This window comes from Stigmatopora nigra, chromosome 12, assembly GCF_051989575.1.
Source record: "Stigmatopora nigra isolate UIUO_SnigA chromosome 12, RoL_Snig_1.1, whole genome shotgun sequence".
Taxonomy (NCBI): Eukaryota; Metazoa; Chordata; class Actinopteri; order Syngnathiformes; family Syngnathidae; genus Stigmatopora; species Stigmatopora nigra.
This window is the reverse complement of record NC_135519.1, coordinates 7,416,248-7,440,653: the sequence shown is the minus strand read 5'-3', so window position 1 is coordinate 7,440,653 and position 24,406 is coordinate 7,416,248. Positions and strand designations below refer to the sequence as shown.

At 37.4% G+C, this 24,406-nt stretch overlaps 1 protein-coding gene across 1 annotated transcript; it reads left to right on the top strand.

The window, feature by feature from the left end:
- The first annotated feature begins 272 nt into the window (after positions 1–272).
- LOC144205195 (stromal membrane-associated protein 1-like) lies at positions 273–24,308 on the top strand. Its single transcript, XM_077729395.1, has 12 exons — positions 273–360; positions 467–611; positions 4,457–4,590; positions 5,121–5,206; positions 6,989–7,064; positions 9,131–9,193; positions 9,330–9,389; positions 13,805–13,865; positions 14,778–14,887; positions 20,166–20,355; positions 21,267–21,460; positions 22,584–24,308. The coding sequence occupies exons 2-12, from the start codon at positions 494–496 to the stop codon at positions 22,707–22,709; spliced, it is 1,218 nt and encodes a 405-aa protein (XP_077585521.1). The 5' UTR covers positions 273–360; positions 467–493; the 3' UTR covers positions 22,710–24,308.
- The last annotated feature ends 98 nt before the right edge of the window (positions 24,309–24,406 follow it).

The following is a 24,406-nucleotide window of genomic DNA, read 5'->3' as shown; positions in this document are numbered from 1 at the left end:
AAAAAAAGACTGTGTATATATATATATATATATATATATATATATATATATATATATATATATATATATATATATATATATATATATATATATATATATATATATATATATATATATATATATATATATATATATATATATATATATATATATATATATATATATATATATTTATTTATGACTAAAAATAATTAACTGTTCTATTAGACGTCTTAATCCTTAACTTTTTAATATTAGTTGCCATTGTCCATGAAAGGGTTAAAATGTGAACCGAACAACTCGGTCCACCTGTATCAATAAAATAACCGATGTTCCTGAACGCAGCAGGGATGCTGTCGCTCCATGTTACCTTGTTAGCAGGTTGGATGCTAGCAGTGCACTCACAGTCAGGATTATCTTGACTGGGATGACACAATCGCTTTAACAACAATTTGCTATCTTTTTCCATATTTCTCGGTTGTCAAAGCTAAAGGACCAACATCCACACGCAGACATGGCGACGCGATCGGAAAGGGAAAAAGCCCAGAAACTGAATGAGCAGCATCAGGCCATTCTATCGAAACTGCTGAGAGAGGACGTAAACAAAAACTGTGCTGACTGTGAGGCAAAAGGTAAAGTTTGCATGTGCGATTGTTCAAATAATCCAAATGTCTGTGCGTAATCTTAATATGATGCGTGTGTGCTTTGGTACTGGATGCATTTTACAAAGATAGCAACCTGATGCCGTTACTTGTGCTAAAACTGTCCCTGTTTTCAGCATCAAAACGCTAAAAATATCATAGATCTAATATTTCCAACATCAATGCTTTGTGTTGTGTGTCATGTCACGTTTAGCACATTAAATTATTTTCAAAAGGTACATTACAAAGTTGTATAAGCTAGATTCATTTAATACATATTTTTCCGCCAAGTATCTAAAAAGTAAGAGCGTTAGACCTCCTGTTCTTCCTGTTAAAATAATACTCCTAAGGGGTAACTTTTACATAACTTTAGACTTCATTTATCTCTGTTTCTTTGTATATTAATCCAAATGTTACGGTACCAGTATATTTTTGGGGGGATTCTTTTAGTTTGAAATGCAATGAACTTGACAGTGACGTAGAGTGATGTATAGATATCATGTCCTTGGCTGCTTTATTTATGATTTTACAGCATCTGATTTTACATAATCCTAACAAAATTAGGTATTCGAATATAACACTACAATTATTCAGTCCGACAAACCTTTTGATTTTGATATGATCACGAATCGGATGATAACGTTTTAGGATTCAGGTATCGTAACTAAAATGTTTTCCTGCAACACACAACATGACCAGTAGATGGTAGTATAGCCTCAAGCAACCATCAACAATGCCATTTGCATCGTTTAAATTGATATTTTGTAGTATATACTACAGAAGAGAACTAAATACAATATTGGGATATGTACGCAAAATTATAGGTATTTTTTAAGGGAATACAATTATGTTTCAGAGTATGGATTTTTTCAGTTGTTTTCATGATACAGAGACCCCCAAAATTATATACAAAATTATCAAGTTCATTTTGTTTGTCTGAAACAAATATTAACCCTTCATCTGTACTTTAGCACATAAACATTAATTGTGATTAATGTCAAATGCAATAATTCTAAATGCATATGAGTTAACAGGAGGTCTACAAATATTTGAATCTTGACTTTAGGCATTAAAAAAACATCCCGGTTCTTACAAGGATGACTCATCTTTCTGGGTGAGAAAATTGAATGTGCTCAACCTCCAACCCTGTTTTTCTTATAGGTTATTTATTTGAGTAGTCCAAATGGATTTACAATTTTATCAAAATTGGTCGTTCTGCATGAGTGAAGACTGTCGGAGCAGAGCGTTTACAAGTTTTCTCTGTTTTTGACATGCATGCTTTATTACTTGTAGACTAAAATGTATGTGATCACCATGGTAATCATTAACTTTATGTGTTGAGTGATGTGGGGACCACTCTTTCAGGGTAAAACCAGACACAAGCCACTGATTTCAGCAAAGTGGCTGAAAATGGCTTGATACAATCATAGTAGAATTGCCTGATTAAGACAAGTGCCCAAATCAGTGTAGCATTAAAAAAATCTCAAAAAAGTGCAAGTGCAATGATTTTCCTTTGCAGAAAATAAACATCTTAAAGTACAAATATTAAGTGAAGAAGACAACTTTGAAACCCCCTAACCCCCACCCGAGGTATTTAAACATCTTCATCGTCAGTTTATTTACTTCTAATTTCTGATTGATGCTTCAGAACAGTGTCACAGCACATTAAAAACATGCGCACACACACTCTTACAGGGTGTCGGGGCTTTAATTTCATGCTCTGCTGCCTGCAACCCTCCTCCATGTTGTAGTAGAGTTCCACTGTCCCTCTTCTCGGCTGCAGGGGATATCTTTGTTTGTGCACCTCTCAGCTCTGATGACTTTGTTTATGATTGTGTGTGTGCAATTACTCTGTGTTTGTGTGAAACCCAGCATGTCTGTTTGTGTCACTGTCTTGTGTATGTCTCTTATGTTCGTTTATACTCAAGTATGACTTGGTCCACTTCAGTTGATGCTTTTAGCGTCAGCAAGGCTGGATGCCCTCATTTTGTCACTCTTGGTGATTTGAACAAATTTACCTGCATGAAAGTGTGAGAGCATGAACAAATTGTGTTGAAACAGGTCAGCAACTGACCGCTTTATGTGAGTTTGCAATATACTGGAATGACACAGCGTTGGTCAGGAGGGGTTGCTTGTTTTAAATCTTTCCCTGATGATGTTCGGAATAAAGACTACACCAGACCTATTGTTGTGATAGATGCATTCCTGTTCTGTTTCCATTAATGCTGTTAAGCAGGGAGTTTCATCTTGTTTTGCAGTCATTAGTCATCAACAGTTATATTTGTAGAAAGTGTTATTTCTTGTCTATTGGGGTCTTGATAAAAATGTTCGCATGAATGGAATTCTGAAAATAACCCAAATAATAGTCAGTTCCTAATAAATAGAGATAACATTACATAGACCAGGGTTGGAAATCTGTGGCTTGTGAGCTGCACGCGGCTCTTTCGACCCGATGCTGTTGCTTATGGTGAGCTTTACGTTCCAGGAATCTCATCACTGTTTGAAATATACAAGAAGAAGAAACAATCTTTATAATTAAATAATAATTTTAACTGTTGATAGACACAAAATGGTAAAAAACATGTACTAGGAAATAAAACATGTTCTTTATCTTTTGGCTTTTATTTTGATATGTTTTGATTAGATGATTGCACACTTCAGCAATGGTTTTAAAGAGCCCTGTCTGAGAGGCCTGCAGAGACAATTTCATGCCTGTGACATCTTTTTTGAGAGCGCAAACCAAAGAAAAGCCAGATATCCAACAGATAGAGTTCTGCTTATGGGGGCTCAGCTTGTTGATTTAGGCTTAACACTCAGTCATCCCTACTTTAATGCCCCTTTAGGCCGTCAAGCGTATTAGTGCCACCGAATTAGCACACTGATGCTCTTACCCGAGACCGGCAGTCGTTTTGCTCTGAGCATTTTTCTTTTCTCTTGCAGCAGACTTTACAGTATTTGGTAAAGTGGATCTATAAAAATCACTGAAATTTGTTAAGCCATTCAAAAAATTCAACACATTTCATGCACTGATAGGCCCATGTACAACAAAAAATAAATTTTGACCCAAATATCCTGTTTGAAAATGATCGGAATCATTAAACACATTTGCTGCAAAAGGACTGCCTAATTTAGCCACGTTTTTTCTTTGATTCGCTCAGTTCCTTTTTTTGCTTAAACCATAATATTAGGAGCAAATCCCAACAGCTTTTGATACTGGCCCAGCGGCATACCCGTTCAAAATGAACAATTTTTGTGCTGATTGTAAAATTGGAGGCATCCTCAAATTAGGCAGAAAGGCTTTAATAAAACCTGACTTGGCTTCTGTTTCCAAGCAGATGTGTAGCAGGATGGCAGGACATCAAAAAACTCATTTCTTTGCTCATCACTTTGAAAAAAAAATCCTGAAATGTTTCCAACATGCTGAGCTAAGTATTTAATCAATTAGATATCTTATTTTGATCTTTATATGTACTTTCAAGAGAAACTTTGACACATGATATTTAAGCCCTCAGGCTCATGTTGCAGCATCTCGTGGTATCATTTAAAATTACCACCCATCTTCTTCTGAAGCCAAATGTGTGTCAACAAGAATAAAATCCAGCCTACATCTGCCTCGCGGTCTTAGATTTTCTTGCAATGTGCAGCCTGCTTATAGCATTGTTTCTTGTTCTTTTCTTTCAGTGTTATGTAACATCATCTTGGTTGTTTAGCACTCACAGAAAACCGCCTTCAATCCTTAACCCTGGTGGCCATTCACTCAGATATGCTCTGGAAAAAAAGCACATCCTTATTGCACAAAAGGCATCAACAATATATTCCTCTCTTTTATATTCCAGGTCCTCGGTGGGCTTCATGGAACCTTGGGGTGTTCATGTGCATCCGCTGTGCTGGAATCCACCGTAACTTGGGTGTCCACATCTCCAGAGTCAAATCTGTCAATCTTGACCAGTGGACACAAGAGCAGATGCAGGTACACACACGACAAAGACCCAAATTGACATTCATTTATCTCTCGGGAGCTGACTCACAAAATAATGGGGAATTATTGAGCCAATGTAATTTGTATACATGTTAATATCACACTGAGAGGATCATTGATGTTAAAATAAAAGGAGCTTGTGTGTATTTGACCAATATGTTACATTGATTTACTCCCACGCCAGGCAAGAGGTGTGCATAAACAGTATTTGAAGTTTACTTCATTTAATTATTGTGAGTGTGTGTGTGTGTGTGTGCGTCTTTGTAAGTGTCTGCACAGTCCCCAACTATCTGCTAGGTCAGAAGAGCGCCTCACTCTCTGAATGTTAATTGCAGCGCTCAGTAACAAGTTAATTATGGATGATTGCTTATTCTGACCTAGTCTCGACTTCAGCTATTATTACCACATTTATCTTTGTCTTGTGTCAGCCTTTTTTATGGGGTCGATCTGTATTTAATGTTGTTATGTTTTTGTCTTATATCTACCAAGTAATATTCCTTTATTCTTTTTTTTTTTCTCAGAGTATGATGGACATGGGTAACGGTCGGGCCAAGCAGGTCTACGAAGCCCACCTTCCAGAGAACTTCAGTCGTCCACAGACTGACCAATATCCTTTTAAAGCAAATAACGTGTGCTTGGGATTTACACCTTCAGACATTTGAAATCCATTACCTTGTGTTCAGGCGCCGTCCTTTTAGCAACCTCTTCAGATCTTAGTCTAAAAAGTCATTACAGTGCAGGCTTTAATGCACTGCTAGTTCAGACTGTATATAACAAGTTTGCCCTTTTCAGCTTTACGAAATGATGAGAGATTTGTGGGGTTAAGACGGCAGCAAATCTTCGTATTTTTTTCTGGAGACTTAGAAATGATTTTGATAATCATACAGTTGGAAATGACACTGTTTACATAATAGATGGGGTGGTGCTTGTGGACAACTTTTGTCAAAGTAGATACTTCATTGCTAGCATTCAGTTCACAGAGTGTTATACAATGTTTGTACTCGTGACATCAAATTGCGTTTTACCTGAAGAGGGGGGGGGGGGGGGGGGGTGTAGAATCTCTACACTAGCTTGAGCCTTCTGGTTTAGGATTAAACTGTGAGCAAGTCACGTTCAGTAGGGGTAGAACGTTGAATTAGGAGATTGCCGTTTTTTTTTTCACTCGGGGTTTAGCTTCAAGGCGAAGCTCACAATTTAATGGCCAAACTCTGGGCCACTGACCGAAAGGACAAGGTCATGGAAACAAGCAGTGGAAATTGGTTTGCTTTGCAGGGTGTCTGAGCTGACCCTTAAAGATAAAGTGAGGAACTTGGACATCCAGGATGGAATGTGAGTGTGCTCCCTTTTTTTCCATTGGTCTTCAGAAATATAGAAAGTCATACGTTTAGTTCAATATGAACAATCGCAATGTTTTTATTAGTTGGGAAAAAAATTCAATGCAAATTCAAGTTAAGTAGATTATGAATATTTGTATTTCTATTTTTTTAAAGCTCCTATCAGGCATTCTCTCTTTGTGCAATTGACACTTCTACCACCCTTATTCACTGCCGCAGCATCTGTGCAGCATTTATATTTCTGTAGAACTGTACCAGTTTTTGCAAGTGGTCTAAGGGATACTACTATACGAGCCAGTTAAAGTGAAGTTAAGCATCTGTTAGGGATGCACTAGATGCTTACCTGGCAAGAAATTCTGGTCATATCCCACCTAAGAGGTGCCCTCGGGCCAGTCGCCACATGTTTAAGCAATTATTGTGTAGCATCTTATTTGTAATGACGTTGGCACAATGAAAACAACGGATACATCATGAATGATAGACCAGTAATAATAAAAAATAACTGGGACTCTATCATAGAATTATAAAAAAATATATAACATTTATAATTTACAAGGAAAATTTTGCCCAATCAGTGCATTTTTCAAATAAATGCTTCAATAATTATTTGGGTCAGTTTTTTAGCTAACCCAACCCCCACCTTTTTGTTTTTATCCCAGCATTATGTATGCCAGTGAAGCTAAGAGCCCTCCTGGCATGGAATTTGCTGAGGAGCACTTCAGCTTGGCATTGACTCTTGAAGCTCTAAGTGGATAGACATAGTGCCAGAGGCTCTAGAAAAGAAATCCATGTTAAATCCAGTCCCCTTTTCCTCGGAAAACAATAACTGCACGTTAGTGGCTTTAATTTTCAATGTCATGAGATCACTGGAGAGGATCAGAACTAAGCAGATTCATGTTGTTGAGAGGTCAAATCAATTTTCTACAATTATTGGACTATATCCTGGATATAATTGCTAGTAGCCAAGTTGAATTGGTTAAAAGTTGAATTTTGTTATCACATTATTGATTTTATAAAAGTGAGTGAACATTTTTATTCCTGAACTGAGATGTCAGGGCTGTGGAAGTATTCATCCGTGATAAATATGAGAGGAAAAAATACCATGACAAGGAGGCTCTGGATACAATTCTGGTGAGTATCAAAGGTTTTAAATTTTTTGGTTAACGATGACTTTAACTCTTTAATAGAGAATGCATTTAACACATTAGCTACCATTGACAACACATGAACAAATGGCACCCAAAAATGAGTACTATTCTCTTTTCAAAGAAACGTAGGCATAAGCAAATCCGGGTTTTATACAAAACTACATATCTGGATTTGTGAATATCCATCAACAGCAGCAACAACTGAAATGAAGGACGTTCTTTACACATCTTTGTAGACATATTTTGTCCTCTCTACCTCTCAGAATCGTTTTAATTTAGCAACACTGGAGGGTTTCCCAGCAAGAATGGCCTTCTGAGCTCTTATGCCACAAAAGCTAGCAGTGGAAAAATCAAGTTTCAGTGCCAAAAATGGTGATAGGAATATTCACAATGATTGGAGAGCTCATAACTTTGTGTTCCTAAATAATTTGTGCACTTGAGGTTTGCTGCTGATTGTTTGATTGTCTCATTGAGCCTGCATCTATTATTATCCAGCAATTTCATAAGTCTTAAAGCATTATAATCAGTGTATGATTTGGAAAGCGCCATTGTTTTCAAATAACCAAAATTAACTAAATATGACTTCAAATAATAGTGAAGATCCAAAACACAGTTAGTGGTGAGTACATCCAGTGTAGCAAGGGGGCATTTAGTCAGTTAGTGCACGCTCCAAGGAAGCTGCAGACTAATAAACACGTTAAACACTCCACTCCCAGAGTCCTGATAAAAACACCAAACATGTATATGGTATTTATACAAATTTCCAACTATACTGTGGATGGCTTCTTTCTCGTTGTATCTTTATTTGCGCTCTCTGGCTATATTATTTTCTTTGTGTCTGTTTTTTTTTTCTTCCCTCCTCACTTATTTGATTTCACATGTTTTGCCTCCCTCTCTATTCTCTTTGGCTTTCTCTTAAGCGCTGCCAGCAGCCAGACTATGATCTAGGATCTGTTTCTGCCTCCCACTTATGTGGCTGGCTTTTATATGCAAATTAATTATTAAAAACAAGTCGTTATCACTTTCAGTAATTGTGTGTAGATGGAGAAAAACAGAGGAGAGGCCCGGCTGGAATAACTCCCACCAATGCAATCCATTTTGACTGGGAGGGACGAATGTACAAATGACATTGAAAGATAAGCGTTAAATGTCATCCTCCATGGTGAAATGACAATTGCCGTTAATTTCGGGTCACTTCCATGTTCATTTTAGAGTACTTGCAGACCACCTGCTGTGTATTTTTGGGTTTTTCAGGGTCACTGGGCATATTGGATAAAGCCAATTGATTTTAGGGGATGTCTGGGTCACTTACTGTTCATTGGTTACTTCCCATAGATTATAGAACTTTCTTGTGTCACTTCGTATTGATATGAGATCAATTTTATCCCATTGCAAATGAACAGGGCCATTGGAAATAGATGGGATGTTTTTGTCACACTCCAGTTTGAGCCAAAAACCTTCACTCTGACATTTATTTGTCTTATTTATACATAATGCCATTAGTCTGTATTCTATTTATATCCAATGGTACATTCGCATATATCATGTTTATTTATATACTTGAAATAGTAATGCTTTTTGTCAGTAGACTGAACTCATTTTTTTACACAAGGGACTACAGATATAGTAAAGTGCTGTACAAAATAAATGTCAAATAGATAAATAACAAAATAAATGCATTACTTACTCATTAAAATCTTTAGAGACAAACTCCTTCCATCCCATCGCTGTGTCAAACTGACACAGTACTTATTGGAATTCAAGTCTTGCCCTCTGTCCATCACACGGGTCAATGGCAGGTTAATAGCGGTCAGTTGTACAGTCCGTATTTGTGTATATGTGAGATTCTTTCAACACAATTTCTTCTTTGCACCTGAGACCCTTGAATACCGGCTTGGCTTTCAACAAAATGAAGAACAGCACTTTACAATAGCAGTTAAAAACCTTATTTGCTCGCATTGACTTTTCACCCCCTGAAATCTGTTGATTGCCCCCCACACCCACTACTTTCATGCTTAATCTGGAGCTCTTTATGAATTTGTTTTGCAGAAGACAGCAGGTGCCCCTCAAGCCAACTCGCCAATCTCCCAGGCTGACAAGAGCAAGCAAGGGGTACAATGGTTCTTCGTTTTATTGTTGGTCTTAATAACGGTCGAGTTATTGATCACAGCGTTATGATTATTTCAATTTAAATATGAAGGAGATGTCCCGAAATGTGTATTAATAGGAAACTCTTCTTGCTCTACAGAAGGAACGTGAAAAGAAGAAGGAGAAGGATTTTGAAAAATCGGACCAACACAACATGGAGGTACAAGTTCATTGTGATGGATTCTTCAATAGTTTAGTTTGGAAGTAATTGGGAAGAGAGTTTGGATTTCTACCTCTTTTCTACATCTAGTATTCTCAATGGCAGCCAATGAGTTAAGCGATTACATATTGCAAAGCATAGTCTCACATGCACAAGTTGTTGTTTTTGCATGCCAAAAATTGAAGGACCTTGATCTCCTAGTTAAAAAAAATATATGACAAAAAGAACTGAAATCTATAGCATCTACAGCAACTACTTTCCCCCCACCACAACTAACTATAGCATATAAGTAAATGCCTGTTTCTAGGTCATGGCGAATTCTTGTGGTTGGTGGGGAAAGCACAAGGGATTTATGTAGTCCTCAGTTGTATGGGTGCTGCTGCATTCTCTGTGACTATTAGATGATCTTTATGCGTAGTGTTGCATGATCAGATGATACAGAGAACAAAAATGTAAACCCTGACAACCCGATAATGTACCAAAAACAGTGTTATGTAGCATTCATTGCTTAGTCTTGCCAATGTTATGTTGTCACACTAAGAATCCTAACACGGTTGCATCATTTTTAAATATAATTCATCCGATTGACTGGCAGTCAAAAACAAGATCTTTATAAAACAATCACTATACCTGCCAACCAGTTCATTGGTTCTTTTTTTTTTTGATTTTTAAGAAAATCAGATCTAACTGATTTAATTGCTTGCTTGCTGTGCTAAATAATAGCAGGAGATTGCACATGTTGGGGGAGGGTGCATACGTGCGTTTAATATGATCTTTTCTGTTGTGCATGTGTGTCTTTTCTTGGAGGCGAGAATGGCTCTTCTTCAGCAGTACGAATCCATTTTTATTGATTTAACTCATTGTGCTTTAGTTATCGATCGCACTGACTGCCAGGCCTCAAAGAACACTGCTGTAGGGGATGTAGCGACGTTATGAGTCACAAATTGTCCGCATGCTCCTTAGCCCCATCACTTTAACATTGACCGGTCACAGATGCATTTGTTTGTCTGTTGAACTTTGCTACCGTTATCGAGACCTTTTCCATTTAATCCAGTCAAGTCCTGCCCTAATCACTGATAAAACCCTTGTGTACTTAATGAGCATGCTCAAAATACCGACAAAGCCATTCACAATCAGTCTCATTTGTATATCTAACAAAACCAAGAGCCTTCCATGATGAGCAGGCACACCATCTTGTTCTCTTTGATAATTTATTTATGAACTCAAAGAAAGAGACAACATACGCCAGCAGTCTAATAGGATGACAGTGATTTAGTGTCTGTAATGGGAGCTACAGATAGGAGGAGAGCTAGAAATGCAGATAATAGGGGAGATAGGTAAGACAAATAAAAGGATGTGAGACGGTATTGAACTAAAGAATGTGGCACCTAAGATATTGTGAATCGTCTGTGTGCCTTTCATAACGTTGTCAGGACTGTTCATTATCAAATAACATTTTGCCAATGGTATTCTAGAGTGTGTTTGCAATCTACTGAATGTATGCGTGTGTGGGGGGGATTGTCCGGCAAAATAAAAAGCCATAGTGAGTGTTCCCGAACTACAGCAATTCAGTATGCATTTTCCCCTGTCTTCATTTCATCAGAATTGCTTTTGACATTATTTACTTCTACTCCACTCTTCCCTATGTCATCATCACCACCTGGTATCGATCTTACTTCATTTTTTTTCTTGCACTTCATCCGCATTGTTTATATCCCCCCCATTTCCCTGCTCAATTTCAATTTCTCACTCCCTCCAAGTGTCCGATTTCCTTCTAAAATAACCTTGCATCACCATTGTCTTTCCTCAACCCTATTTTTTACCCCTTTTGATTTCCAATGACCACTCTTGCCTTTCCTTTCAATTCATTTCAAACACGACCGTACCTGTTTTTCTTCTGTAATATTGACTCGCCGAGCCAGCAACAGTTTTATTCTCTTTCATCCTTTTAGTATGGCAGCTGCCAGCAAACAAAGGGCGACTGCAAAATGAATGAGGAACCAGCTCAGTGTGTTGATTATGTTAATTTATGTAACTCATTCGCTGCCATTAATAGTGATAGATTTCCAATTCATTTCAACCCAAGCTTACTACAACATGGTTTTGATTCTAAACTCTAGACTTATCAATCAACCAAACAATACTGAAAGACCCAACAACAGTATCTTACTAAACTGTCCATGAAAAAAAAAATTTAATGTCCTAAGCCTCATTTCACGCAGCTTACAATTGCACCATATTGCTGTTAGTGAAGTGTAGCAGCATTCCCTCTTAATGGATTATAAAGCATTTGTAAAAGGCAGTGGTATTCATGAGAGCATGAGAATATAACATTTTCCCCAACTGTAGTATAAGAGTGCTGCTATTTTATGCATTTTCATTGAGTATGTAATGTAGTCCATACCCATTTACTCATTTAATGTACTCTCTGTTTTACATCCCTCAGATGCCCTTATTTTTTCTTCTCCCCTCTTATTTGTCCTCTATTTCCTGTTCCTTTTGTTTCCATCCCTTCTTGGCTACTTGCTCTCCCTGTTATAGCCAATTGGCAGCCCTCAACTCTCACTCCTTTGCTTCCCCCCATTGCTCTTTCCCCAGTCATTGTTTTTCTTCTGACAATCAGACCTTTGTTTCATCCCCTCGTACTGTACGCATGAAAGAGTTTTACTTACTGAAGCTATGACTCATAATGCATAATGCCCATGTATTGTGTCCTAGTCATAAAAAAAGGGTCTATTCTCCCCTGCAATAAAATGTTCTAAAGATATACAAATATACGAGTCATAAAAATGTTCTATTGAGATCCTGTCCATTGACATGAATATAGCCAAACAGGAAAAGACTTGTAAGGCAATGGTGGAAGCTGAAGATAATTTTGGGTAGGTCATTTGGGGGGGGAAAAGTGTTTTGCCATTCTTGGTTTGTGCTGTCTCACAGCTCTTGTTAAATGCAGTAAAAATACCATCTCATGCTTTGATGGAATTTGAATGCCACAGAAAATGTGTGAATCTCAGGTCCAGTTCCATGTGCTTAATGAATATTCATAAATCCAATTATCATTGGAAGGTTACGCCAGGGCCTAATTATTCAAGACTACTTCTTGCTATTCCTGTGTTAGCTGTAGATGAAACTAAACAATAGATGAGATTGAGAGAGGATCTGAAGCTTCTGTCATAGACATAAGGAATGAAAACACCATTTCCCCTTAAGTTTTACAGATCTGTGGAGTGTTTGTCTGGTGTGGTTGTCACAACAATCAGGTGTGACAGAAGGTATTTCAGGGATAGCTTTTCCCTTGCAGAGTCTCACCATCAAATGGGACTCTTCACATGTTCAGGTGAAGCGCTATCGATTTCTCGTCTTCCGTCCAATTCGTCTTTTACCACTTCGAAGAGAAATGATCCTGACAGCCCCTCACAGTCCTTTACTGACTTGCTATCGGTAACATCACTCAGTGTCAGCCCAGATAACTAATTACAAGCGGTCTGTTCTTCAATATCGCTTTCTAGGGCAGGAAATCTCAACACGTCTTACTAACGAGACAGTCTGCTCTTGTAAAATATAGCCAGATTTGTAGCCCGATCTAAAGTATGCAAATTTTCTTTGAAGGATTGTCTCATTTTTTGTCTTGTTTTGGCTTCACAACAGCTAAAGTTAAATTATAAAATGCATTTTTCAAAATGCAATCTTTTTCATCCGACTCCAAATGTCTGAAAATGACGCTCAGGCCAGATTTCTAATCAGATAGGGGTCATCCCTACTTTAAATATATATACACAAATATTTTTATTGTTTCAGTGACTACAGATGCACGTTTGCGGCATTGACACATTATGAGTTCAAATTAATTTATCGTCTATCACCGTCAATAACAGTGAATTAATGGCACCACCCCCGGAGGCAAATGAACGACTAATTCAAGCCTACAATACTACCATTATCTGGTGGATACCTGCTGTGTTTCTGCAGTCCCTGCACACACACAGACGTTGCATTAGTGATTGGGAATAGAAACTGTAATTGGTTTCATTGCCTGAGATTGGATAGGTATTGAATTCAATGTGAACCATCGATCTTTTGTTTGGGGGGAAATTGGGTATGTTAGCAGCATTGTAAATCTTTTAAATCCCACTCATTCCCCCCTGTTGTGTTCTGCTACATCAATTTTTTTCTGTGATATCTCCATCAGTGTATTCTTCTTACTCTGGGATTTAATCATGCATTTAAAAAAAAATCTTAGATTCCAGTTTCTGATTTGTCCACATATTGTTGCAGGTGGTGACACTTTGTGTTTATCCATAGAACATATTTAAAATTATTTTCCAGATCTATCAAATAACATTGTCAAGGTGCAATTTACACCCATACATATTCTTTAATTGTCTATTTATTGTTGTCGTTTTTATCTATTACAGTGTGAGCAGAGAGCCAGTCCCAAAAAAAGTCAAGAACATGCTGTGGACCTTTTGGGCCTAGGTAAGACTTGGAAAATCAATTCTCCCTCATGGGAATGCATTAGAACATTCCACTGATACAATAATGTGAATAAGGGATTTGAGTTCCTAACTAATGTTTCAAATACACAAATGAAACCTGGTATGTCAAAAACTACACTTTTTATCACTGATTATTATCACTGTCATTTGTAGTTGATTAATGTTGACAGCAATACCACATTATCACGTCTTTTCCCCTCCTCTTTCTGACAATCATTTTATTATTCCCTGATTGAATAAACCGGTTCTGGCACAATCTTTCTTGATAATGGACTCATATTGGACCCATCACTCCTGTGAAGAATTCATTCATCTTCCATACCTATCCTTACGCAAGCATTATCCCCCACCCAAATGAATAAAAAATAGCACATTTGAGCATTCTATCTAATAGTAAAATCGGGTGAACGCGTTCACATTGACTTTTGTGTGGAGTAAAGAAATTTTGGATGATTACATAAAAAAAACCCACATTTTGCACTTAGTCTGTTTCCATGGGAAAATTTAGAGTGCTCTATAGAAACAACCCAATTTCATTGCAAATATGGCAGAGAAAATGAGCATCCACACCATCCCGTTTTCTCCTTGTAGCTCACCTCCATAATGAAATAAGGCTGCTTACAATTGTGGCTGAAAGAATGGAAGCTGCAGTGTAAACACTTTGGTTTATATACTTTTTGACAAACCGTACAATCATGTACATGAGTCCAGCACTGAACAATACGGACATGTCGATATTCTTATTACCAAACTCATTATTGATTTGTTTCTTATCTTCTGTGAAGATTAAACCATTAATTGCCTGAATCTAAGAAACTTTTTCTTTTTTTGTTCAATGGAAAGGACCCCTGAGTATTTATCGATAATAAAAATAATCTCCTCTCTCCATCAGATGGTCCAGATAATCATGGAAAAGGTTCAAAAAAGAGTGATGAATTAGACATCTTTGGACCAATGGTCTCCAACCCTCTTCCTTCCTCCAATACTGCACAACAAGCAAAGGTAATATACACAGAGACACAGTCTTTCATCATCTGCTTATCAGTGTATCCTAGCTGCTTTAGTGAGAACCTAGTGAGGCTGATAAAGCATTGGCACTAAAGCACACACTGAAATGGTCTAAAACCAGAGCAACTCTTCAATAATGTATGTCGTCTGAACATGCCGATTATATCAAAAATAACTCATACTTTTTATTTTATAAAACCAATTCAACCATGTCTTTGAAAACAATGTGGACCTATCGCACAAAGTCAAATTGGACAATGAAATAGGGAAAAGAAGAAATTAAACATTACAGTGACAGCAAATAATATTTAGATATAAGATAGCTGAATTTGTATTTTACTTGTTGTTGCATTTATTATACGGTATAAGCTGGAGAGGTCAATGTTTACAGTGTATATTGTGTAACATAAGATGAGTAGTAGGCAGAAAGTATGTGTCATAATGGTGAGAAAAGAGATGTAGTTCAGGGAGTGACTGTTGAGTGTCACATTAAAAAAGGCACTGGCATTAAACTCGGGCTGTGAGTCAACGTTGCTCCTAAGCCTGTTTTATAGTTGTATATCTTGAAATTTTTATTTTTAGGTGTCAGTAAAGCAAAATATATGAGCGTCAAAGTCTTTGTTTTCTTTGATATTTTTCTCTTCCAAAAAGATAGTTTTCTCTGCTTGTGAGTCAACATGTTTTTTCTAAAGAGCCCAAAATGTTTTACTACTAACTATTTAAAAATAGATTTTTTTGAGGGGTTAACAGTCAGTGAACTCTTTTTTTTTTTTTTTTGGTTGTTGCAGTGTTTACACTAACACAAAAATCTGAGGGTTCTGAAAGATGCTCGAAAACAGACTATAATGGAACTACTGTTTTGAAAACATCATTCAATGTCATGTAATAGACCCTTTTACGTACAAAATAAACATACCAGTATTACATTGGGTTCGGCAGGTGGATTTTTGCTTCATATTGCTCCCATTGGTCAGGTGCGTCACAAAAATTGTAGCTTTTTGGTCCTCGAAGCTATTAACTGGCATCGAGGAGATCTTACCCATCTCTGAAAGTCAATTACTAAATTGTAATTTCAGCCTTGTGGGAAGGTGGGATTATTGTTACCACTCTCTCTCTCTCCTTTGCAAACATATTGCCAGCATATCTTTTGTGTATTTAAGCCCCATCTTCATCTTAAATTGGTTTGTTCATTCGTTCATTTTTTTTTTTTTTTTACTGTTTAGTTTATTCAGCAACCCTAGTGGTCTGGAGCATACCTCGGGTGGGTTTGGGTAAGAGGTTGTGTACACCTATTACAGGGCATGTGTACTCTAGGTAGGCAAACATCCATTCCCATTCACATTTTCCTTTTGACTGAGGGAAGGTTTTCAATTAACCTAACGTGCCTATGTTTTTAAATTGCGATTAAAACTAAAACACAGTATTTTGTAAATTCATGCACAAACAAACAATATCTTCGGGCAATATTCTCATACATGTCGAGTGTATTGTTCTTTGTAACTTACCTAAAACTTACCTAAAATGCATTCAGAATAACCTTGGGTGAAATTATTTTGGAACCATAGTTTAATTATACATTACTTAATCTTTCAAACTATTAATGTAGATTATTTTTTGTTATTTTTTGGGGTATTTATTACTGACAAACTAAGTTAAAATTAATACATGATTGGACATCTAATATCGTCAAGGGTACTGAAAAGATTTATTACTCGCATTATATCCACTACCACAGATGTAAACTCATTTTCACAGAAATGTTGCCATTTTTTTAACAAAGAATCACTATATCAAGTATTTTCTGCCTCCTTTTGACAGTTTCATTTTGTTTTCATTACACACTGAGTTGTAGATTGAAATTTAATTATTTACAGAAATGAATCTTGAAAACAGCAGACCGTTAAATCAACAAAATGTCAAACAATTGCCCCCTAAACAAGGCAATATACAACGGATTCAGCCATTAATATTACATTTCTAGTGCTGTTAGAAATGTCCTTGGCAAAGCTACAGCAATTAAAACCGAGAAACCGTAACAGCCACGCTGTAGATGTAATAAATCGTAAGCGGCACATTTCTTTTAGAAGTGTCATTGTTTCCTCTAGCATATAAATGGCATAAACTGAAAACTAACAACTGATTTTGTGGCCTTGCAGCATGCAAGTAAACATACTGTACAGACAATACTGTTTGGTGCTTTTCGAGGAAAGTAAATATATCACTTTATTTGACCTATTCAAGTGCTCAATTTCAGTGTATCCAGTGTAATTACCAAATATATTGAGTGAAGAAATAGAATGGGGTAGCCATAGACAGACAAGTGATGTAATTAACTGGTGACTAGTTGATTTTCTTCCTCTTTTCAGGTGTATGCTTTACTTTGTTCAGGTTTCTTTAGTTTTTAGACATGCACACACACTCAGGCAATCTTGCTTAGGCTTTGTAGACAGATGGTGTAACAGAGGGGAGTAAATGGGTGTCTGAAGCAGTGATGGAAAACCAAACCTGAAAAAGGTTGTTTTTCTTATGTATATAAATACGTATACATATATATGTATACATGTGTATATGCATGTAAACATACATATATTCATAAACATATATACAAATATATGTATGTATATATGTACATGTTTATATACACACATGTACACATCTATATAAACATATACATATATACATACATAAATGCATATATTTGTATATATGTATATGTATGTATGTAGATATATTCCTATTCATCTGTGCATCTGCAAGTGCGTGTGAGTAGTGACAGTGAGGACAATGCAGTAAGAGATGGTAATTCACCATACAACACAGCACGGGTTGAAAAGAACAGAGCCTTGTTGTAGATCCTTTCAATCTCACAATGTGCTGCTAGGAGCTCCCCAACATATCGCACACTATGTGGGTGTGCGTGTTCGTGTTGAAGAATGTTAGGACTATGTGAATTTCTCCTTTTGTCACTACAAGATGTCTGATAGGCACATATACACTACATCTATATACTATATTGCAAATAAAGACAATTTGATACTTTGATACAGACTTTGAAAATGCTAACATTTTATTTTAAAAAATATTTATTGAACATTTCCTTCAGTGGAAACTTTTGCTGGTTAGCACCCAACAGGTTATAATGATTGCTGGGCTGGCTTTTATATAAAGATCGGTTGGTTTATAAGCGAGGCTTAGTCAGTTCGCAGATGCTTCTTGAAATTGTAGTGTTCCACACCATTGTCTCTCTCTTTTGGAGTTCGTGTTCTGAGATTTTGTGTTGTGAAAATTGATCTCGTTGTCAGATATTCTCTGACCTGTGAGTTTTGTATGGTTGCCTCCATCAAGTAGTACAAAGACTCGCATCACCAGTGGTCTCTGTTTAAAAAAACATGTTGACCTTTTGTTTCTCTCTTCTTTTTTATCTGCCATTTTCCTCACCTCAGAAAAGCCCCTTAAGATATTTTTTGGGTTATGCTTAGGTAAAACGCAACAGCATGCAAGTTTAATTTTGTAGCTAATGGCAGGTTTATACGTAGGCTCTGTCTGTACTTGTGAACCTGTGGGGTTGTGTAAGGCCACGGTAAAAGGGAAAAAGATCTGACTGTTTTAATGAAATCCCACAGGATTTAGAAATCTCAGCCGTCCTCTTTTTCTATTGGTCCCAAATCTCTGGAGAGGGAACAATGTTCTTTCCCAAAACTCAAAATTTCCTATGATGCACACAAATTAACCTGGCAAAATAGGATACGAGTAAAATAGTGGCAGTAATTAACTGCAAAACTGATTGCATTTCTTTTATAACAATTTATTTTTGTAGCTTCTTTAACATGATTTGGGGACCTAAAAAAAACCTTTTGAAATAGAAGGGTTGTGGAATTGCAATATCTTTGCAAGCAGTTATTTTTTAGTCTGAAGAATATCGCAAAGTTTCTTCACCAGAGTTCTAATTAACCCTTCTTATCAAAGCTACGCCTGCCAAATATTTGGTTGCCATATCTTAATGCAAACTTAATTAACTGGTAATTCTTCTAAGCGGTTTTTATTTCTCAATGTGTCTGTCAAGCATCAGCCTTTAGTTCCAAAAATGGTTTCATCAGAGAATTTCAAAGCGGACGGATTTGCAAATTGCTGTATTCTTTCCATGAAAGCATACAGCTTGCAATTCGAAAACCTGCTAAAGGCATGTTTCCAATCTGTGAATGATCTTTAGAACAAATAGGCTTTGCGCTATATACGAGTCATTATCTCTAGGTTGAGATCTTGTTGATCAGTTCAGGGTAATTTACCTCCTTAATTTTGGAGCGAGCATGGTGTGTATGTGCTGCAGCTATTAATAGCAACCTGCTTTGGTGTCTACCCAAAGTACAATTACTGGAATCGCTGCAAAGGACTGTGCGTCTTTCTAGCTACAGACAAAGCTCATCATTTTCAATGGTCTATTTTAACACAAATCCAACTTGTCCTTGTTTTTTCTTTAAATTATGTTTTCTCCTCCCTTGCCAACCTTTTCTTCTTCTTTTCCTTTCCTCCCTTTCATGATAGTCTCAGCGTTATCATACCCTCTCCTCATCATCCTACTTCTTACCTCTGGTTATTTTCTCGTCTCTATCCAAGCTTCTCTTATTTTTCAATGTTTTTTTTTTTTACATCACGTCCTCACAAGTTTTGTCAATCTTCCCACACCCGCTTTGTCCGTATTTCTTTTTTTACTACTGCCTATAGCTCTTAGTTTGCCTCTGCCTTCCACTTTTCTAGTCACAAAGAGTCAGCTGAGTGAGGCGGAGGAGTGCAGTACTGCCTGCTAAGTAGTTGAGCACAACATACTTTCAAAGTAGTGTGGCTGTGTTAGTGTGTTTGTCCATGTGCATGTGTGCGTGTGTGCGTGTGTGTTTGCCGGTGCCCACTATTTCTCACACCGTCTCCTCTTATCGAATTCAAGATGTCGCCTCTGCTTCCCCTTTTACTTCACTCTTCACTCATGGTTGCATACACGCACATGCACCTGCACTCTGACATATTTATTTTTGGAAGCAGATAAATTCAGATATTGTTTGAGTAAAACTATTTCAATAAATAAATATTTGAACTATGAAATTCAATAGACTTATTACCGAAAAATCTGCCTTTTTATTACACATTACAAAAAATCCTCTCAGTACAGGCACGGCTACAAATGCACAGCCTATTTGTCGTTGAAAGGAGATGAAAATGTGCAAGCCACAGGCATTTTTTTAAATGTAAAAACTTAGTTTGATTCTCTCCGTTCCAACAGCCTGCTTCCAGGACAGCACTTCAGTCATCAGATCCCCCCACCTCTTCATCTCCCTCCTCTACTTCCACCTGTACCACTGCAAAGGTAGAGGATAAAAAGCTTTTATCAAAAGACTCCATCCTATCGCTCTACGCCAATAGCTCAGTGGGCAGTCAGCCACACAGCCAGCAACAGCCTGCTACTGGGCAAGGTAAAATGCTAAACATATGCAAACACACACACACACACACACACCATCCGGATCCTAACATTACCTTTACACTTTCATGCTTAAGGCCGAAAATAATCAATTTGGTCTGATCCTAACTTTGAGCAGCCAACCGTTGCCAGATAATCCACTGGTAACCTTCACCACATCCCATAGTAATCTGGGGTGAGGTTTCCATAAAATATAGAAGTTAACTGCGTTATGTGTCAATGTTGATGAAGACGACAGACATCCAATCACATGGCTTTTTTTCCTCCTTCAACTGACAGTGCAAGTAATATACTCAACATTTTATATACATACTTCAATTGAGTTTATGCTAAGTAACCATGGGTCCCTTTAAAAGGCACTGTATGCAGTAAATGAATGCTTTTAGTATGCATGGCAATAGTAGTAATGCCAGTAGTATTTCAGTATTATAAATAATGCAAGTAGGGTGTACACAAATGGTAGAGGATGTCATTTATAACCAAGAAGCATATATGCTATGTTAGCCCAATCCGCGTACACGCGCGCACACACAATCATAATAACAGATCTGAGGGAAGGAAGATGAAAGGTCAGTGTGATGAAAAGCCATTTTCTGCTATCCGACTTGAACAGAGTGAATGCAGACTCTCCTCTACTTCTCCTCTCCTCCTTTTATTATGCATAAAAAATGTTGTGTTTGTGTGAATTTGTGCACGTCCAGGAAAACTGTGACATTTGCTTATTGAAGGGAACAGAGAAGAGATTTATGCACTATTTACAGAACCTGTGCATATGGATTACATTGCTGTATCATTACACTAATTTATTTCAATGATCAGAAATGAAATAGAGGATGATGTGTCTAGCTTAGTGTGGTCAAATTAAATGGGATTCACTTTGACTATTGTGTGTTTGTGTGATAGGAATGCACGTTGGGCAGCCTCAAATAACACAGCAGGGTTTCAAAGGCACCATGATGGGAGGAGCAGCAGCAGCCATGATGTCAGGCATGACTCTACCAAATGGCAGCTTTATTGACATGCAGCAGAATGTGATGTCAGCCAAGCAAGGAGAGAGCATGCATAGTGTTCAGCAAGGACAGTGGAGTGTTGGCCAGGTAATTGAGGAAAATGACTGTAAATTTCAGAAAATAAGATGCACTTAACTATAAAACGCACACACCAAAAATTGCAATTTTTACCAAACAGCATTGTCCTTTTGTGGCAGTTCAGTTTCACCACACCTATTTAAAATATACACTTCAATTTATTTGACATTAAATCAATTCTGCTCTTCAAACAGTAAAATCATTTTTTTTACTGTTTTATCTGCATTTTGGTCTGGAAATTATTTGCAATTTGGCTGTGTGCTTTCCTTAACTTGAAAGACATTGTTTCTGTGGATTGGAATTTTCTCCTAATATCATGCCATTATTATCAATTTAAGATTATTACACCTCAAACCAGAAGAAGCCATGCTATGTTTCTGCAATCTACACATTCAGCATTTTTAGGCAGTGTTCCTTTCTTCTTTTTCTATCTTCGCTTCAAAATGCAGGTTTACACATTTGTGCCAATACTAATTGGAATGCAACACCCTCCCCAAAAAGTTTACTCTTTAGTAACTGGTCTTCTTCTCTGATTGATTCCTCTTCAATTTTTCATTAATGTTTAGGATCCAATGATGTTAGATACCATCATTGATATGAAAACATAACAGAATAAAAGACGCTGCCAAAAATCTTTGAAAAGGTGACAGGAAATGATTACATCGAGTATGTTGTCTACATTGTCTGATTCCCCATGCCTGAAGAAGGCCCTCAACTCTAGCATTGGAATATAAATCTGTGTGTGTCCTTCTTATTGCCAGTGAGTGTGATAGAGTACAACCCGGGTTATAGTGACATTCGAGATCACGTTGGCTCTTTGTGTGCACGTGTGCATCCTCACATACCTGCACAAAGCTCTCAGATGACCAGATACAAGAGTGGTGCAGCACCAAGACGCATTCATAATAGATAAGACAAAATGGAAGACTGAGGGCAAGCAGAGGGGAGCAGATGAGCTGCTGAGTAGGGGGAAATGTCAGAAGGTGACCAAAGGAGTCATAAAAATACTTGGAGAGCAATTCTCTTTGAGAAAAGTGGGTTCACTGTGTTTTCTTGACTATTTCTGGGCTAAAGAAACATGCTTTTAGTTTAGACGAGTGATTTTTTTAAAATCCCACCTTTCCTCTTTCAGTTGTCCCAGCAGATGACTGGCATGGCCACCAATGGAGGTGCACCAACATCAGGCACCCCCACAGCTAGTTGGTCCACACCTTCAACTGCTTCCGGACAGACCCTCAGCACCCAACTATGGAAGTGATGAGTAGGCAAGTTCAAAAAATTAGTAGTGAAACCCGTGGAACCTTCTTAACAAACCGCCTCCACAGCATTCCTAGGTTCTTTTCAAAACTCAAGATGTTACAGTAAGTGCGGAGGAACACGGGCAGGCGTAATGTTTTGTCTTAATTGGGTCTTGTTCTGATTTCCTGTTGGTGTTGTGTAAAGAGCAGGTGCCGTTACAGTACAACAAACAAGGGATAGCATTGCTGGACGAAGTATCCGCTATAGTAATGTTATACTTCAAAAATATAATAATTATTAAAATGAGTAGATAGCGCGCTTAGTCATCGAGTACGTACAGTAGATATGGTGCCCATGTGTTGCTTGGTCTTTGCTGTGTGTGTGTTATACTCCTACCAAACCTGCCTTCACCTTCTCAATACCACCAGCAGAGGCCGGTGGGCAGGTAATAGTCGGACCAGTACTGTAGTTATGTAAAAATGAAGTGTTACCCTTAGAGCCATAGCCAGTGGTCAGTTCAGTCATTCATCTCGCCGACATTTGCTTTCGAAACAAAACAAGTAAATAGAAACATTGAAAATGAGCAGTTTTACAGTGATTGATGAGTACTGAAGCTGTGAATCTTCAAAGCCAGCTGTGCCATGTGTAACTTTTGAAAATATGCATCACCATGACTAGACGCAGACCCCCTTTTCTTGAGATGGTCGTTGAATAGCCTTATTGCCACCATTAGTCAGCAAGAAAAAACGCAATCACGTAATCTGGCCAACATGACATAGATTAGGTGCAAAATCTGCATGTGCAAACTATCATCTACTATTTGACATCCTGGTAAATCAAACCCTTAAAGCTTAAAATGACCCACCATTGTGCTGTCTTAAAGATTCCTAGGAGTTTATTTTGTTCGTAGAAGACCTCTCTTCCATTCCTGTAGTGCACTTTACGTATTTCAACGCGAATCCTGTATCTTGGTGTTTTTCTTGTTCTCCCCCCGAGTGTATTGTTGGGAACAGACGAAGTGCGTCTATTTCTCAATTGACCATCTTTTACCATGTTTTTTCCTTCTCGCATACATACTTAACCGTGTTCTCCTATCCCATCTTTATTGTGTGCAGTGTTGCGTGCCGTGAAAGAAAAGCACAATTAGTGGAAAGTATATAAACCGGATTTAACGTTCAGATAATGGAGAATTGTATAAAAATGATGGGGCTAAAAGGAACAATATAAAAGTAATGGACACCCCAAATAGCGATATGGTCAAATTTACTGTCATATTGATGCAGAGAATTACTTTCACCTGTTACAGGGTCTCTCTGCCGTGCAATAAATATTCACAGTTTAGCTTTTTAATTGTGGTTAGCGTAAATGACATATCAACACCTGAACTGTTCTCCAGCATTATTTACATTTGTGTTTACATGTTCTGGTGCCTAATACAAAACAGGTCTTTGTGCATTAATACTGTAAATATATCCATTCATCATTATCCATGAAGTAACACTAAAATTCCACTGTGTAAGTATCTACTGTTTTTTTGTTTTTGGGGGTTCCATTTTAATTGTAATGATCCCCAGCGTTTACCGGATGAATCATTTGGAATAAATGATGTTCAATCCTAGATGCTTTTTTTTCTTTAAACTATATTCTATATCCTGTAGTGATTTATTTAGTACCCAATGTCACATACAGTAGGTCTACTGTTTTCCCTGTGGTATT

Coding starts and splice junctions, on each gene's coding strand:
- LOC144205195 (XM_077729395.1), top strand. CDS start 494: ATGGCGACGCGATCGGAAAGGGAAAAAGCCCAGAAACTGAATGAGCAG. Junction 612..4,456: donor TGCTGACTGTGAGGCAAAAG/GTAAAGTTTGCA, acceptor TTTATATTCCAG/GTCCTCGGTGGGCTTCATGG. Junction 5,207..6,988: donor AGTCGTCCACAGACTGACCA/ATATCCTTTTAA, acceptor CTGAGATGTCAG/GGCTGTGGAAGTATTCATCC.